Raw genomic sequence first — 14,040 nt, forward strand, 5'->3', positions numbered from 1 at the left:
AATTCAAAATAACTCCTTTAATATTCTTTTACTAAACATAGTGGCATTTATGAAGATATATTGAATAAGTTTGACTGTGATCCACCTTCAGAACTTCAAATTTTTTCATAATATATGGAACCTTTGTTTGATAAAATTTGTGATGAAACTAATGCATATGCTATGAAGCAACTGAACAATCCCGTTAGGGAAAAATTGAGTTTTCAAACTACTGCAGATGCAATTTTGATGTTGCAGGTACAAAAATCATGAATCTAGTTGTATTGGAGTAAATATAGATGCATTGACACACCCATATTTTGCAAAACAATGAGCAGAGAAAGATTCAAGTTAATTTCATGTTTCTTGTATTTCACTACTGACAACAATGAAAATGATAAACTAAAAAAGAATTAGGCCTATCGTGCAACATTTTTCTACAAAATTTTCCGAATACATCTCCCTTCTCACATAGCTTTGGGTGAGTCTAATGAAATTCAGAGGTCGCAGTGTATTAGATCTAAACTATCAAGATTTGGAATAAAATTTTACAAAATTTGTGAATCTAGTTCAGGCTATTGTGTTTATATTTCAAAATTTATGTAGGTGATATGACATCCTACTCTTCCAGTCAGTAGTAATGTTGTGATCGACATGTGTGAACCATTGTTGGACCGAGGTGACACATTGTTTTTAGATAATTGTTATTCATCTCCAGATTTATGTAGAAAGCTAGCAGAGAAAAAAAAATTAATTGGAACTGTGGGACATTTTCAGTGAAAAATTTATCGGTTGATTTTTTATATTTTACTGTGTTCTCTAACATACTGCCAGGGGATTTAAATATGATTTCTAAGTCGGCTGTGTAGGCATTTAAATACGAAATCATTGGGTTAATTTAAATATATTGATGTATTAATAATTATTAAACTCTGGTTGTAAAAACATTTTACAATAAATAATAATTCAATAAATAACAATAAAAAAAATATGAAAAAATATCAGAAATTATTAATGAAATAAAATTGTATGTACTTTTCATTCTAAAAAAAAATGTATATGTAGTTTAGTAGGCGTACAAAGATGTCATGTAGTTTCCATGTCAGATTTTTAAGTAAAGGCCATTTTGATATAAAAACAGGTGCGAGTGACGTAGAAAACTTTATTACATTAAGATAAACTTATTTATGCATATTATTTCTTTGTCTTAGAAAAAGTTTCCCGCCAATAAATTATTTTGTCTTTCAGCTCCTCATCATTTTCAAATCTGTATGGCATAAGCCATTGTTTTAATTGGAGAAAACTGAAGTAATTGCTATGTGCAATGTTAGGACTACAGTGGATATTCAAAGATTTCCAGGAAATCGCTTTTATTCATGAACATTGTTTTTTTGCTGTATGTGATCAAGTGTTTTCATAGAGAAACAAAATACCTTTCACAGCTATCCATGACTTTTGTTCTGAATAGCTTGTCAGTGTTTTTTGAATTTGACAATATATATCGGCATTTATGGTGCTTCCACAATGAAGGCTTTCACAAACTCGTTAAGCAATATTTCTTTGTTCTAAAAAAACAGTGGCCATGAGCTTCATGCCTGAATTTTCTTGATTAAATTTTTTTCAGCCTCTGAAGTGATGAATGAATCCAACCTCAGCATAGATTTCTGCTATTTTAATGTTAGTGCACAATATGAAAATTTCATCTGCAGTTAAGTTTGGTTAAGCAGTTCATCTCCTTCATTTTGAGCTAATGCTGCAAAAATGTTCGAGTTGCAAAAATACATTTTTCCTTGTGTTCCATCTATCAACATTTTGGGTACCTGCCTTGTGCACAACTTTCTTGACCTGATCCATTAAAATCTCGTATATCACTGACAAAAAACATTTAAAGATTCATTTGATTATTGTGAAACTGTAAGTCATATGTCTTTGCACATTTTTTTGTTCACTTTTTTTAACAAATCATTTGTGATCGCTGACATGTGGACCCTGGTACATTCTTCATCATGAACATTGGTCCTGCCTTTTCAAAATATGCTGCATAATTTTTTTATTTTTTCTTTGTGCATAACATCTGCTACATAAATATAGTTACTAGTCTTTGTGGTTATCGGTAGCGCATTTGCTTTTCAGCATTAAGGAACAAATTGGTTCTTGAACCTCACAGGACTACTTATTTTAGCATTTATTAGTTTCAATTAGATTATGCATGGTAAATAACATGAGTATGACTGCTATTGTGAAAGGATGAGATTCAAATAAACATGCCGTGTAAGCATAATTTATTTCTAAAGTAAAATCGACTACAAGTTGAAATGACCCTTACAAGCATGCTGTGTATATAGCTAATAACACTGATAGACAAAAATAAATTTAATGTTTCTATAAGTGAGATAACATTTCTTGAATTGCTATTGTGCATACATTACAGGCCTGTAAATATAATTTTTTTAACACCCTTAGTTTTAAATAAATTATGCTTAAAAAAAAATTAAGGGAAAGCATAGTTAAAATCTGTAAAATTTATAATTTTGCATGGCCATACCTGTGTTAGAATGATTTTGCTCATGCTTTTCTTTTATAGCCTCAGGCACATCCTGAATTATGTCCAACAGTAATCGGCTAACATGTTATTATTCCATTTCCCTTTATAGTGGCTTTCCATCACCGAAATGGTGGGAACATTCACCGTGTTCGTCACTTACATCTCTGAGGTAGTCCGGGAAAACTCCAAATGGAAGTGGAGGAAATGTATTTTCAAAGACATATTACATCCCATAGCTCTGTATGAAGAAAGAAGTTGATTAACAATATCGTGATAATTATCGGATTTTTGTTTGCCGAGAAAAATTTTTCAAATGTCTTTAAATGAAGCCCAAGCTACACTTCTACATTTACTACTATTTAACATAGGGTTCACATCATCTTTGACCAACTTTCTTATTTGAGGACCAACAAATATTCCTTCTTTAATATTTCTTCACTTTCATTCGGAAATTTCTGCCTGATGTACAAAAATCCAGGACTATTGATCTTCATTGTTTTTACAGAATTTTTCATTAGCCCTAGCTTGATATGCAGAAGGGGTAAAAAATTTTTTTGGGTTCAACTAAGGGCTCATGAATAATATTTTTCTCATTTGGAGTTAATTTATCTCGTTTCTTCCACTCTTTTGTAACATAATGTTTATCCCTAGCTCGGCTGTCCCATTCGCAAAGAATTTTTTAATAAATTTAAATCCCTAACCAAGTCATTTAATTCATCTTGTGATATAAGATGTGGCTTATCGGACGATAATTCAAAATCAAAATCATTGTTGTCTTCTTCAGTACTGCCTGATTCTTCATCGCTGCTTTCAAAACATGGTGGCTCAGGAACTGGAATAATTTCACTGTGAAGTACAAGGCCTGATTGCAGATTGCAATGGAGGGCATTTTACAGTATCTTTAGATTTTTTAGAAATTCCAGACACACTTGTTAAATAAAAGTAACAACCGGTTACGTAATCCTTTGGTTCACGCCAAACCATATGTACATATTTTATAATATGTGACTATGATATGATTTAATTCTTTGTCTAGTATTGTTTATTTATAGCTTACAAATTATATTAACAAAGTTAAACAATAAAATATGAGCTAACAAAATGCAATGTAGGAGCTTAAAATGCTAACTATATGTTGAAAAATGGAAAATTCCTTTAATTAAAATTCAAAATTTTTTCAAAAATGGTGGGTGATAGAAAGATTCTGAGCTCATATTTGTTGTCAGCATAAAAAAACACATTTAATCATGTATCGCATGTTAGGAAACAAAAATTATGTTTATCAGTGCAGTGGTTGGTTATGAGTCATTTTATCAGAAAATACCTATAACCAGCATGTCCAAAAGAAAGTTTTAATAATGATTTATCATATCCTTAAAGGTTTCAAGTACAATCTGGGTTAGAATGCTGGGAGGGAGTGCTTTTACAAAAAGAAAATATTGACCGTATTAATTATTTTTAAATAAGACTACTTTATCCTATACACTTTGGTGATGTTAGTTAAAGAAAAAAGGTATTCATACAGATATTTCAAAAAGAATGGAACCCAGTGATTATGGAACTGTTTTCCCACAATGTAAGACTGAATTTACAAAAGATTTGGATGTCTTTAATTTCACAGTAGGTACTAAGAGTGATTTCCTTTTCCTGGATGAAAATTCTCATCCATTTCATGAGACCTGTAGCCATTCAATTATTTTCTAATAGTTAAAATCGTAATTGTGATTTTTTAATTATCAATTCATCAACTATATGATGATTGTTTTGTATATCTGCACTTTTTAAATATCCTCAAAGAGAAATTTAGTGGTGTATTGATCTGAAGATGTTGGTGGACCTACAGCTCTCTTGAGATCAAGGGATAATCAAAATATTCTTACAACATTATAAAATGGCTGTCAATTCAATTTTCAGTACAACTCATAGTAGTATCTTGTTAAAACCAACATTTTTGTTTGTTTTTCTCTAAGCAATGCGATAAATACTGGATTGTATTGTGATAAACTTCACTCTCCTACAGTCTTATAAGATAATAATAACCTATTACCTACTTCCTATTACACAGGAAGCAGTAAGTTGCACATCAATCACCAATTTTTATTCACATAGTGATCGTTTGTAAAAATGTGTGGTTTTCATTACTACATTCTTAGCTATTTTTACTGTTCATGGAGACATTGACCTGAAACCAATATTTGTCACTAAAATAAAAAAAAATTTGTCACTAAAATAAAGATGGTTCAGCATCTCAGCCCAATTTTTATCCATAAAACATTAAAATTAGTGATAATAAAGCATTATTTTTCATAGTTCATTTCTTAACAATATTTGAACAATTCTGATGAATAGCATACTTGCCATTGCTTGAAAGCAATGACTGGGCTATCTGTGAGGTTGTGAGATTTTCTTCTGATCGAGTTAGACTCGTTCAAGTCCATAAGAAATTCTGCGATTAACAGTGATTGTCAGCTTGGGCTTTTTTAATGTGAATCAAAAAGGCCTGGGCCAATCCTAAAAACACTGCCCTTTCACAAAATGTCTGCATCAAACAATATTTGTTGACTTTTGAAAACTGCAGACTAGGGAAATTTCAACTGAAGCTCTTCTTTCTTGTGTTTGAAAAATTTATATGAAAAAAGTCTACAATAAAATCACACTTTTTTTTTAAAACAGTACATAGTAGCGAACAGATACTGAAACAAGCAATATGTGATGGGTTATTTCAGCTGTTATTTACAGCTAATCTTAGTACAGTGTTGCCATTAGCGTGATGGAGAAATGTAAAATCTACTTTTGAATAAAATGGTTGTGTTTTTGTAATGCTCATTATTTAATGTGCATCTGCTATGCATTCTTTTACAAAACAATAAGGTTTGAATTTTTTCTACAGAAAGAATTTCATACTACGTTAAATTATGAAGAATATGGTTATGATTGTGTGATACATATGGTAAATGATCTAAAAAGTGTATTTGCTTTCAAAAGAGAAAATTCAAACAGCGATTGGAAATTGTTTGATGCTGATTCTGTGAAAAGTGATCAGTTCATTGATACAAGTAAGTATATGTGTTTATTTCTTTGTCACAGTGTGTATTTAATTTATTTATTACTTAGTGACTATTGCCATGAATATTTTGTCATTAGTGTTTTATAATTTGAATAAAATGGAAGTTCCATAGTTTGCTTTTTCTTTTCTGGATTATACTTTGGTCATTGGAGAAACAAACTACCTGTTCCCATAACTTGCCTGGAAACATCTATTTAATGGCGCTTACTATTACAGTAGTTATATTGTAGGATTGGAGTGTTTAAACTAACTTTCAAATGTATCTATTTTACCTCATTTTGTTGTATAACAACTTCACATTCATGAAGGCATTAAACCCATAGAAAAGTTAATTTAAAATGTAATACCGTGTTCAAAATATATGATACAATAAATAATGTGTAGTAAGATTTGGTAATACTATTTAGCACCAGTTGCTGGATCACCCAACTGAGTTGGTAAAAAACCTTAACAAAAGACTACTGGAGCCAATCTTTGATTCTCAACAGAAAAATAATATTTATTCTAATAAAAATATTTTAACACTATAGGTATAGTTATTATATCTGTAATACAGAAAGCATATTATAAAAGCAAATATTCATGGAGCATGTTAGTTCTCAAAAGTATCAGTTTTATATCCTGTAATATATTAAGATAGTGTTATATTTGAGAATTTTCAAATAGGAAAAATTAGAATGGGTTTTTTATCAACAATAGTACAATTAAATTCTCAACAATAAGTACAATTGTGTGATGTGGATAAATATAAGAGATGAAATATTTGATGACTAAATGAAACTTGCTGTGTGTGTCTGCTTAAATCCATAACCTATTTAGTTTTTTACTGAATTTTAAATATGAGGTCTGTTCAGAAAATAATAATTGAACATTTTGAATTACATGCCAATGGAGATATTTAGTGACTTGCAGTTGGCAGCATTGTGTTCCGCATGACCTCCTCTGTAACTACATGTTCTTGGATTGTTGATATCTTATTTAGTTTTCATGTTATTGTTATTTGTGTGCAACGTGTTCTAAGTGTTAGTAGTGATTTTCGTATTGTGCGATTTTTGGAGCTACGATACAATGTAAAATTAACTCCAGAATCACTGTTATGCATTGCTTCAGAGGATGAGATGAATGACAAATGTAGCATATGAAAATGCCATGCCTGACTGGGATTCAAATTCAGGACCTTCAGATGAAAGGCCGAGATGCTACCATTCATGCCACGGGGTCAGCATGGAGATGATGCTCTGGGTTATACGCAATGTTACGAATGGTTCTGATGATTTAAAAGTAGTTGCCAGTTAATTGAAGATGACCCTCGACCAGGTAGGCTTTCAACTTCAACTGATGATACCCATGTTCAGAAAATCAATAATCTGGAGAATGTAAATCGCCGATTGACCATCAGAGAACTTGTAGAAGAGATTAGCATCTCAATTGGATCATGCCATGACATTTGACTTAAAAATTGAACATGCATCAAGTTGCAGCATAGTTTTTCCTCGTTTGATGATTGAATAGCAGAAAGAACTTCTAGTTGTTGGCAACTTCTTGAACAAGCCAATGATGATGAAACATTCATGCAAATGATCATAACAAAAGATGAAAGTTGGGTTTATGGCTATGACATTGAGACTGAAGTTCAATCATCACAATTGATTGGCAAAGGGTCTCTACGCCCCAAGCAAGCATGCCAGTCTAGTTCCACTGTCAAAGTGATACTCTCTGTTTTTTCAATTTTAATGGAATTTTACAGTTTGAATACTTACCTCAAGGTGAAACAGTGAACCAAGCATACTGTTTAAGCATCTTCCTAGAAGATGCTGTCCAGTGCTTGACACTGGACAGCTACCGGGCGTTCCTCGACACTCTGTTTCTGGATGCTCTGGAGGGTGAAGCAGAGATCAGCGTTAGGGCAGGGGCTGTGGCAATTTTTATAGACATAGAGACAGCATTCCCTTCCTTGTGTTGGAGTTCTGTCCTCTATGAGTTAGAACGCCACAATGTTCGTGAAGTCCTGCAGGCCGTGGTATGTGACTACTTGTCTAATTGTATGGCTCTGTTTAAGGATGCGCATCTAGTTGTGGAAAAATTTGTTACCAGGGGAAGCTCGCATGATTCCGTTCTCGGTCCCCTGCTGTGAAACCTGGTATTTTACGGATTTCTGGAATTGACATTTCCAGAAAGGGTCACGGCCCAGGCTTTCGCCGATGATTGTCTCCTTTTAGTTTGTGGTAATTCACGACCACAGCTAGAAGACCGGGCACAGGCGGCCTTGTCAACCACAAACGGCTGGATGGACATTCAAAATTTAAAGATTTCTGTGCTCAAGACGTAGTTTATGCTTCTCAAGGGTGCAGACAAATTATTGTACAGTCGTAACCCTGTATTAAATATAAAGGCTGTGTAATCAGCTGAGTTAGAGTTCATAAGTACCTAGGTGTTTTGTTTGATGAAAAGTTGCTTTTTAGCAACCACATTAGGTAAATAGCGGTGAATGCCATCTCAGTGATACACAAACTTAGGAGAATTGCTCAGAAAGACTATTGGTTGTCGGGCCGTCAAATGTACATGGTGTACCAAGGTGTCTGAAAAGTATGACCACGTACGCGGTGCCTGTTTGGGTGCATAGGTTGGATATGAATAGAGTACTTGTTCAAAATTTAAGGAGTGCCCAGTGCAGAGCCTTAATTGTATGCACTGGTGTTTTTAAAACAACTCCTACGAGGCTACCACCGTATTGGGAAAGGCTCTCCCAATCGATTTAGTGGTGAAAGTTCGGGCAGCCATGTGGAGATTGCGAAGAGGTCGTGAGGCTGAGGTATTTGGGATGCGGTTTTGAGCTGGGCCAGTACCAGAGCAGAACAGTGATCACAATGCACCAGACCTAAATTTTGTTCAGTTGCCCATCTCCCGCCTGTGGAAGAGGCTGCAGAGCTTCGTGATGGAAGCATGGCAGCAGGAATGGGACACCATGACTAAGGGAAGATACTTGTATAAGTTTATACAGGATCTGGGGGGATGGTATGCCTCGAGCTCGTTTTTAAGGGCAATGTGTGCTCACCAACCATGTTAATTTAAACCAATATCTGTTTTGGTTTCGCTTTGCAGCTGATGAGCTGTGTGTGGGGAGGTCCAGTCAAATGAACACCTGATGTTTGACTGCCCTGCTCTTGGTGGTGGGGGAGGGGTGTTAGAGACTGGGCCACCCTGGAACTGGTCAAGGGAAAAATTGGCCACTCATAAGCGGCTAGTCAATTTGGCAAGAGCCGCATTGTCAGACTGTGTGGGAGTTCCTTGATGTGGCTGCTGTGTTCCACTGACATCAGTAGTTTACCTAAGGGAAACGACTCCTACCGCACTGATGTGTGAAGCTAACCTAGAGATATATATGGCTAACCACCAGCCAATTAAGGCTCGAAGCGCTCTAATATGGTGGACAGGTACTTGCTGGAATTCAGCAACCTAGGCGTGGCAGCGGAATTGCTGTCTGAATGAAGTGAATTTTAGTTTATGGGTCATATATATTTTTAGTAGTTGATAGGGTGCGCCTACCCATTTTTATATGACAAGTGACTGGTTGCGACACGTAAGCTGGAGGTGAATGGTTGCACTTAGTCTGCTCATGCTGTTAGGTAGTCTCTAAGAGCTATTTAGGACACTGGTCACTACACTGTGTCGAGGCTCTGTAGCTGTTTGTGGCACAGTCTTATGCTTTAGGGCGACCGAATGGGGTGGTGGCAGGAGAAATGCCAAACAAACTAATTCTTCCTAGAAATATTCTAGGATTGCAATTGTTATTTGTGTACGATGAAATAAAGAATTTGTTGATTTATAGGTAAACTGTAACAATTTTATTGACTTGAATCAAAATATGTAATACTGCTTGATAATGAGTTAATATGTTAAATTAATTATGAATATACATACTTATGATGAGATTTGATGTTTGATTATTGTAACATATCAAGATTGTATTAACATATTAAAGATGTTCACCTTATGAGTTATTAAGAATGCAAATTATTGTGTGCTACAATAATTAAATTGCTGCATAATGAGAAAAGGATAATCAGCTGATGGCAAAAGCCAGCTGGACAAGCAGTATAGGCATAACACCCTAGTGAATAATAAGAGAATTAACGCTTTAACGCTACCATCTTATAAAGTTTTAAATTGATTAATATTCTTTAACGTGTACTATTAAGGCATTTTACAATCCATAGAAAGAGACCAGAGTTGTGATGAGACAAATCATGGTTCCTTCACTACAACAATGCGCCCGCATACTCAGCTTTGTCAATTCGTAAGTTTTGTGAAAAAAAATCAGATTACTGTCCTTCCTCAGCCGCTCTACCCGCCAGACCTGGTTCCTTGCAGCTTTTGTTATTTGCGAAATTAAAAGCAATGATGAAAGGGTGATGTTTTGAGACTGTTGATGACATTAAAGCAAATTCGTCACTGATCTCTATGAAGCTATCCAGGACTGCTTCATGAAGTGGATATACCACTGGGAAAAGTGTGTGAGTATGGGAGAGGAGTACTTTGAAAGGGCAAAGATCAATAATCTGTAAAATTAATAATAAAGATTAAAAAAATAATGTTTGGTTATTTTCTGAACAGACCTCATACTGATAAACTTTCTGTAAATGCACTTTGAATGTTAACCATAAATTGGTAAGGAATATTATTATTCATTATAAACCATAAATAAAAATATTTGTTCAAAAATGCAAGGTAAGCATCAATTATTGAAATAATAATAATTATTAAGAGTAATGTTAAATGAAAATTTAATTTTTTCTGTTTCACCTATTTTTTTACTACTACAAAAGTTTTTTTTAATCTATTATTTCATTTCCGCTTATTAATTCTCTCAACCCCAATGAGCCTCCCATACGCATCTTTTTCCTGTATTTCAATATTGTACTGTATGTAATTATTTTCGATTTGGGATGTTTGATTGATTTTCCATATCACTTTTAAATCAATATTTTTTTGTAAAGGTCTTGTGTATTTTTTTAAAGTATATTTACATAATTTTATTAAACAATTTCTTAGATTTTGTCATGTGTTTCTACTGTTAAAGAATCCATTTACTCTCTTTTCTGCTTCTTGGCAGAAATTAATAATAATAATATTATTTTTTTATATTATTGTGATACATTTTTAGTCTATTGATTATAGATACCTCATTTTTTAGCATACTTCAAACACTAACTTTTATGATTTAAATGTCATTAAAGTAAAATTTTAGGGAATAGAAATTGTGAATAAAATTTTAATTAATTAGAAAAACTGTAATATTTGGTAAATTTTGTCAAATAATATTTTTTTAAATATTATGATTCCTAAAAGAATTCTGTTTTTAAAAATTCAGTGTTGCTTATACAGTAATTGATGGTATAGGTATCTCTGAAAATGCATTACTTATAAAAACAAATAATCAGTGAATAAGGTAAAAATATGTTCCTTATATTCTACTGCTTTGGTGGATCAATTTTAATAATATTTAAGAAAACGTATATTTGTTTCATCATAAAATCAAAGAAAATGGATCTTTTTATTTCTATTTTCTGAAAATAATACTAATTACAGTATAATTTTAAATATACATACCTTTAGTACAAATGGACCTCATACTTTTTGTTAAATTCAGTTTCTTATAATTCCACTAATTATCAAAATTTTATTTCTGTCACATCAGACTGTTTACTGAAATTTTTTTACTTATTCAGAATAAAATGTTGTGTTATGCTTGTGTTATTAGGTGTTCTTGCACTTAAAATGCAAAGGACAGTTAAAATGCCAGTAAAAAATTTATTTATTGCTTTTCTACATAGTCTCCCTGAAATTCTACATAATTTTCACAATGTGTGGTGAGCATTTAAATTTATTGAATTGGTTTTCGCTCAGCATGGTGAACAGTGTGTTTACTAATTGGTATACCTCCTAGTGTGGTAGGGTTAGCCGGCTTTAACACTGAAATCAGTAAATTTTTAAAGTACTGTGCGTTTTATGGTGCCTCATGTAATATTTACTCTTTAGGGAAGGTACTTTGAAAATAAAATTTGTTTCGTTTATGTTGGTGAAATATCCATCAACTTGTACATTCTTGATTCTACTTATCAGTTTTGTATTTAAAAAGAGGTATCATTTTTTGTACTTATCAGTTAGTGCCCCACTTTTTGTCGGTTTTCTGAATGCCACTTATTTTTCACCCTTTTTTTGTCAAAAACCGCCAATACAAACTTATATAATCTTAAAAGAACTTTGTTTTTTAAAAATTATTTGATGTTAATTAGATGAGGTTAGCGAATGAAGCGATTGTTAGGTTGTGTTGATAAGGTAACTGCTAACAATTCCATATACTGCACTTCGTACATTATCAACCTAACCTAAACTTTCTTTGCTCACTAAAACTCGTTAACATTAAATATATAAATTATGTATGCTATTTGGGAGGAATAATAAGCTTTCAAACTTTTTAGTGTTTCATTTTTTTTATTAGTATCCTACCGACAAGTACTGGATTTTCTTCTCCCCTAAGTTTAGTTTTAATAGATTAAATATAATTTTAATCTACAAACAGTGATTATAGCAGTGATTATATCATGGGATAAATCTGTTACTATGTGTATGAAATATATTTATTGATTACAAAGAAAGGATTATGATTGAATTAAACTAGTTATTGAATTAAATTGCATAACATTCAAGAGTATTTTCATAAAATCTAAAACTATACAGGCATTCATTTATTTAACATTTATTAGTAGATACTGAGGAATCAGTTGATATATTTTTAGAAAATAATGTTGAATGTTTTCTTGTCTCATTTTCCAATTTATACTTTCTATTGATATATTTATTCTTTTTACATCTTGTTTTAGATAAAACCAAAAAATGGATATCTAGAGAAATGGTTCAAAGTATTTGTACTGTTCTTGCTAAAAATCCTAAAGGACTACCACTAAATTTGTTATGTAATAAATATAAGGTATGTATATTTGAATCTTAAGTGTTAAAATATTTGATGTTTGTCACTTAAAGATTTTTCAGCATCAGGAATACAATTGTGTCTATATTTCTCTTCCATAATATATATATATATATATATATATATATATATATATATATAATGGAAGAGATTACATATATATATATGCATATATGTAATCTCTTTATCAGAATATCAGTTTTACTTTAATATATAAATAATACTTTTCTATGTTTGTCACTACAAATGTCTACTAATCTAATGGTCACTTAACAGATTTGTGTAATATAAACCGTTATTAAAATAATACAAAACCATTTAAAATACAAATGTCTTTTTTCATATTATTTGTATTATTGTCTTGATTGCTTGACTCATTCTTTTATGTGGCTCATCAATATTTCAGATATTCAATGCAGTGCAGAAAATAAACTTTATGTTTGTTTACATGGAATTGTACTTGCGTAATAAAATTCTTCTGTATGCATGAAGTTGCTTAGGTTTTTAGCGAGGCCAAAATGGCAGTAACTTTAAGAGCTTAATCAGATTATGCACATGGTCATAATTAAATTTTGAATTATTTTGAAGTAAAAATTTCTTTAATATATCTTTTAAAGAGACTTTTATAGTTGTTGGATTCTACTCCTAGAAACAATCCGAATGTTGCAGAACTATAAGGTTAAAACATGTACAAGGTGCACAGGAAAATTCAAAACTCCTTTATTGAAGTAACTTTTTATTTTAACATGAATGTTTCTGCTTAAGTTCTAAGTTTTCTGTTGTATCAAGACATACCATTTTATTTTTTAGAAAAAAATGCTTGTTAGGTGGGCACCATTACAATCTGCTCTCTTGTAGTTTTAATCAAACATTTCCCATTACTCATTGTAACATGACTAATGTAATGTTGTGTAATAAAAAGAACAGAAATCTGATTATTTTACAAAATCAAATTTTATAATATTCTAAATAACATGAATCCTGATTAGTAATTGCAATACCGGACCAAAAATACATTTCCGGTATTCGGTTTTTTATAAACATTGTATCGGAATACTGGTGTTAATACTGATATTAGGAAATACAGTTGTAACTATAAAACTATAAACAATTTTATTATGTACAAATATAAAATAAAGGAATAAATGTTATAATCAAATAAAATTAATAAGAGTAGTAAAATAATAATTTATAACATTAGAAACAAAAAAATAAACCATTACAGTATTACATACAATAAAGGAACAAAACATATAGTATTATTATTAAGAAGAGTAAATATCACTTAAAAATCTTGTTGTGTTGTCTGATATAATATCTATTAGTAGAAAAAAAAAAACTAATTTATTAACTGCATATTTTTGAAATGTGATTGTAAAAACATAACGCATCCCGCCTGTTGCATATTTTCGTTCACAAATTACTTACAGTTGAAAATGCTCTTTCTGCATCCATGCT

At 31.8% G+C, this 14,040-nt stretch overlaps 1 protein-coding gene across 4 annotated transcripts in view; it reads left to right on the top strand.

Moving 5' to 3' along the window:
* The window catches only part of LOC142328183 (uncharacterized), a 165,101-nt gene that overhangs the window by 35,958 nt on the left and 115,103 nt on the right, over positions 1-14,040 (top strand). For all 4 annotated transcript variants that reach the window (XM_075371744.1, XM_075371746.1, XM_075371747.1 and 1 more), the window contains exons 7-8: positions 5,415-5,580; positions 12,476-12,582. In XM_075371744.1, coding sequence (XP_075227859.1) covers positions 5,415-5,580; positions 12,476-12,582 — 273 coding nt within the window. The remainder of the gene's footprint in view (positions 1-5,414; positions 5,581-12,475; positions 12,583-14,040) is intronic.

The sequence above is a fragment of the Lycorma delicatula genome, chromosome 7, assembly GCF_047948215.1.
Source record: "Lycorma delicatula isolate Av1 chromosome 7, ASM4794821v1, whole genome shotgun sequence".
In the NCBI taxonomy this organism is placed as follows: Eukaryota; Metazoa; Arthropoda; class Insecta; order Hemiptera; family Fulgoridae; genus Lycorma; species Lycorma delicatula.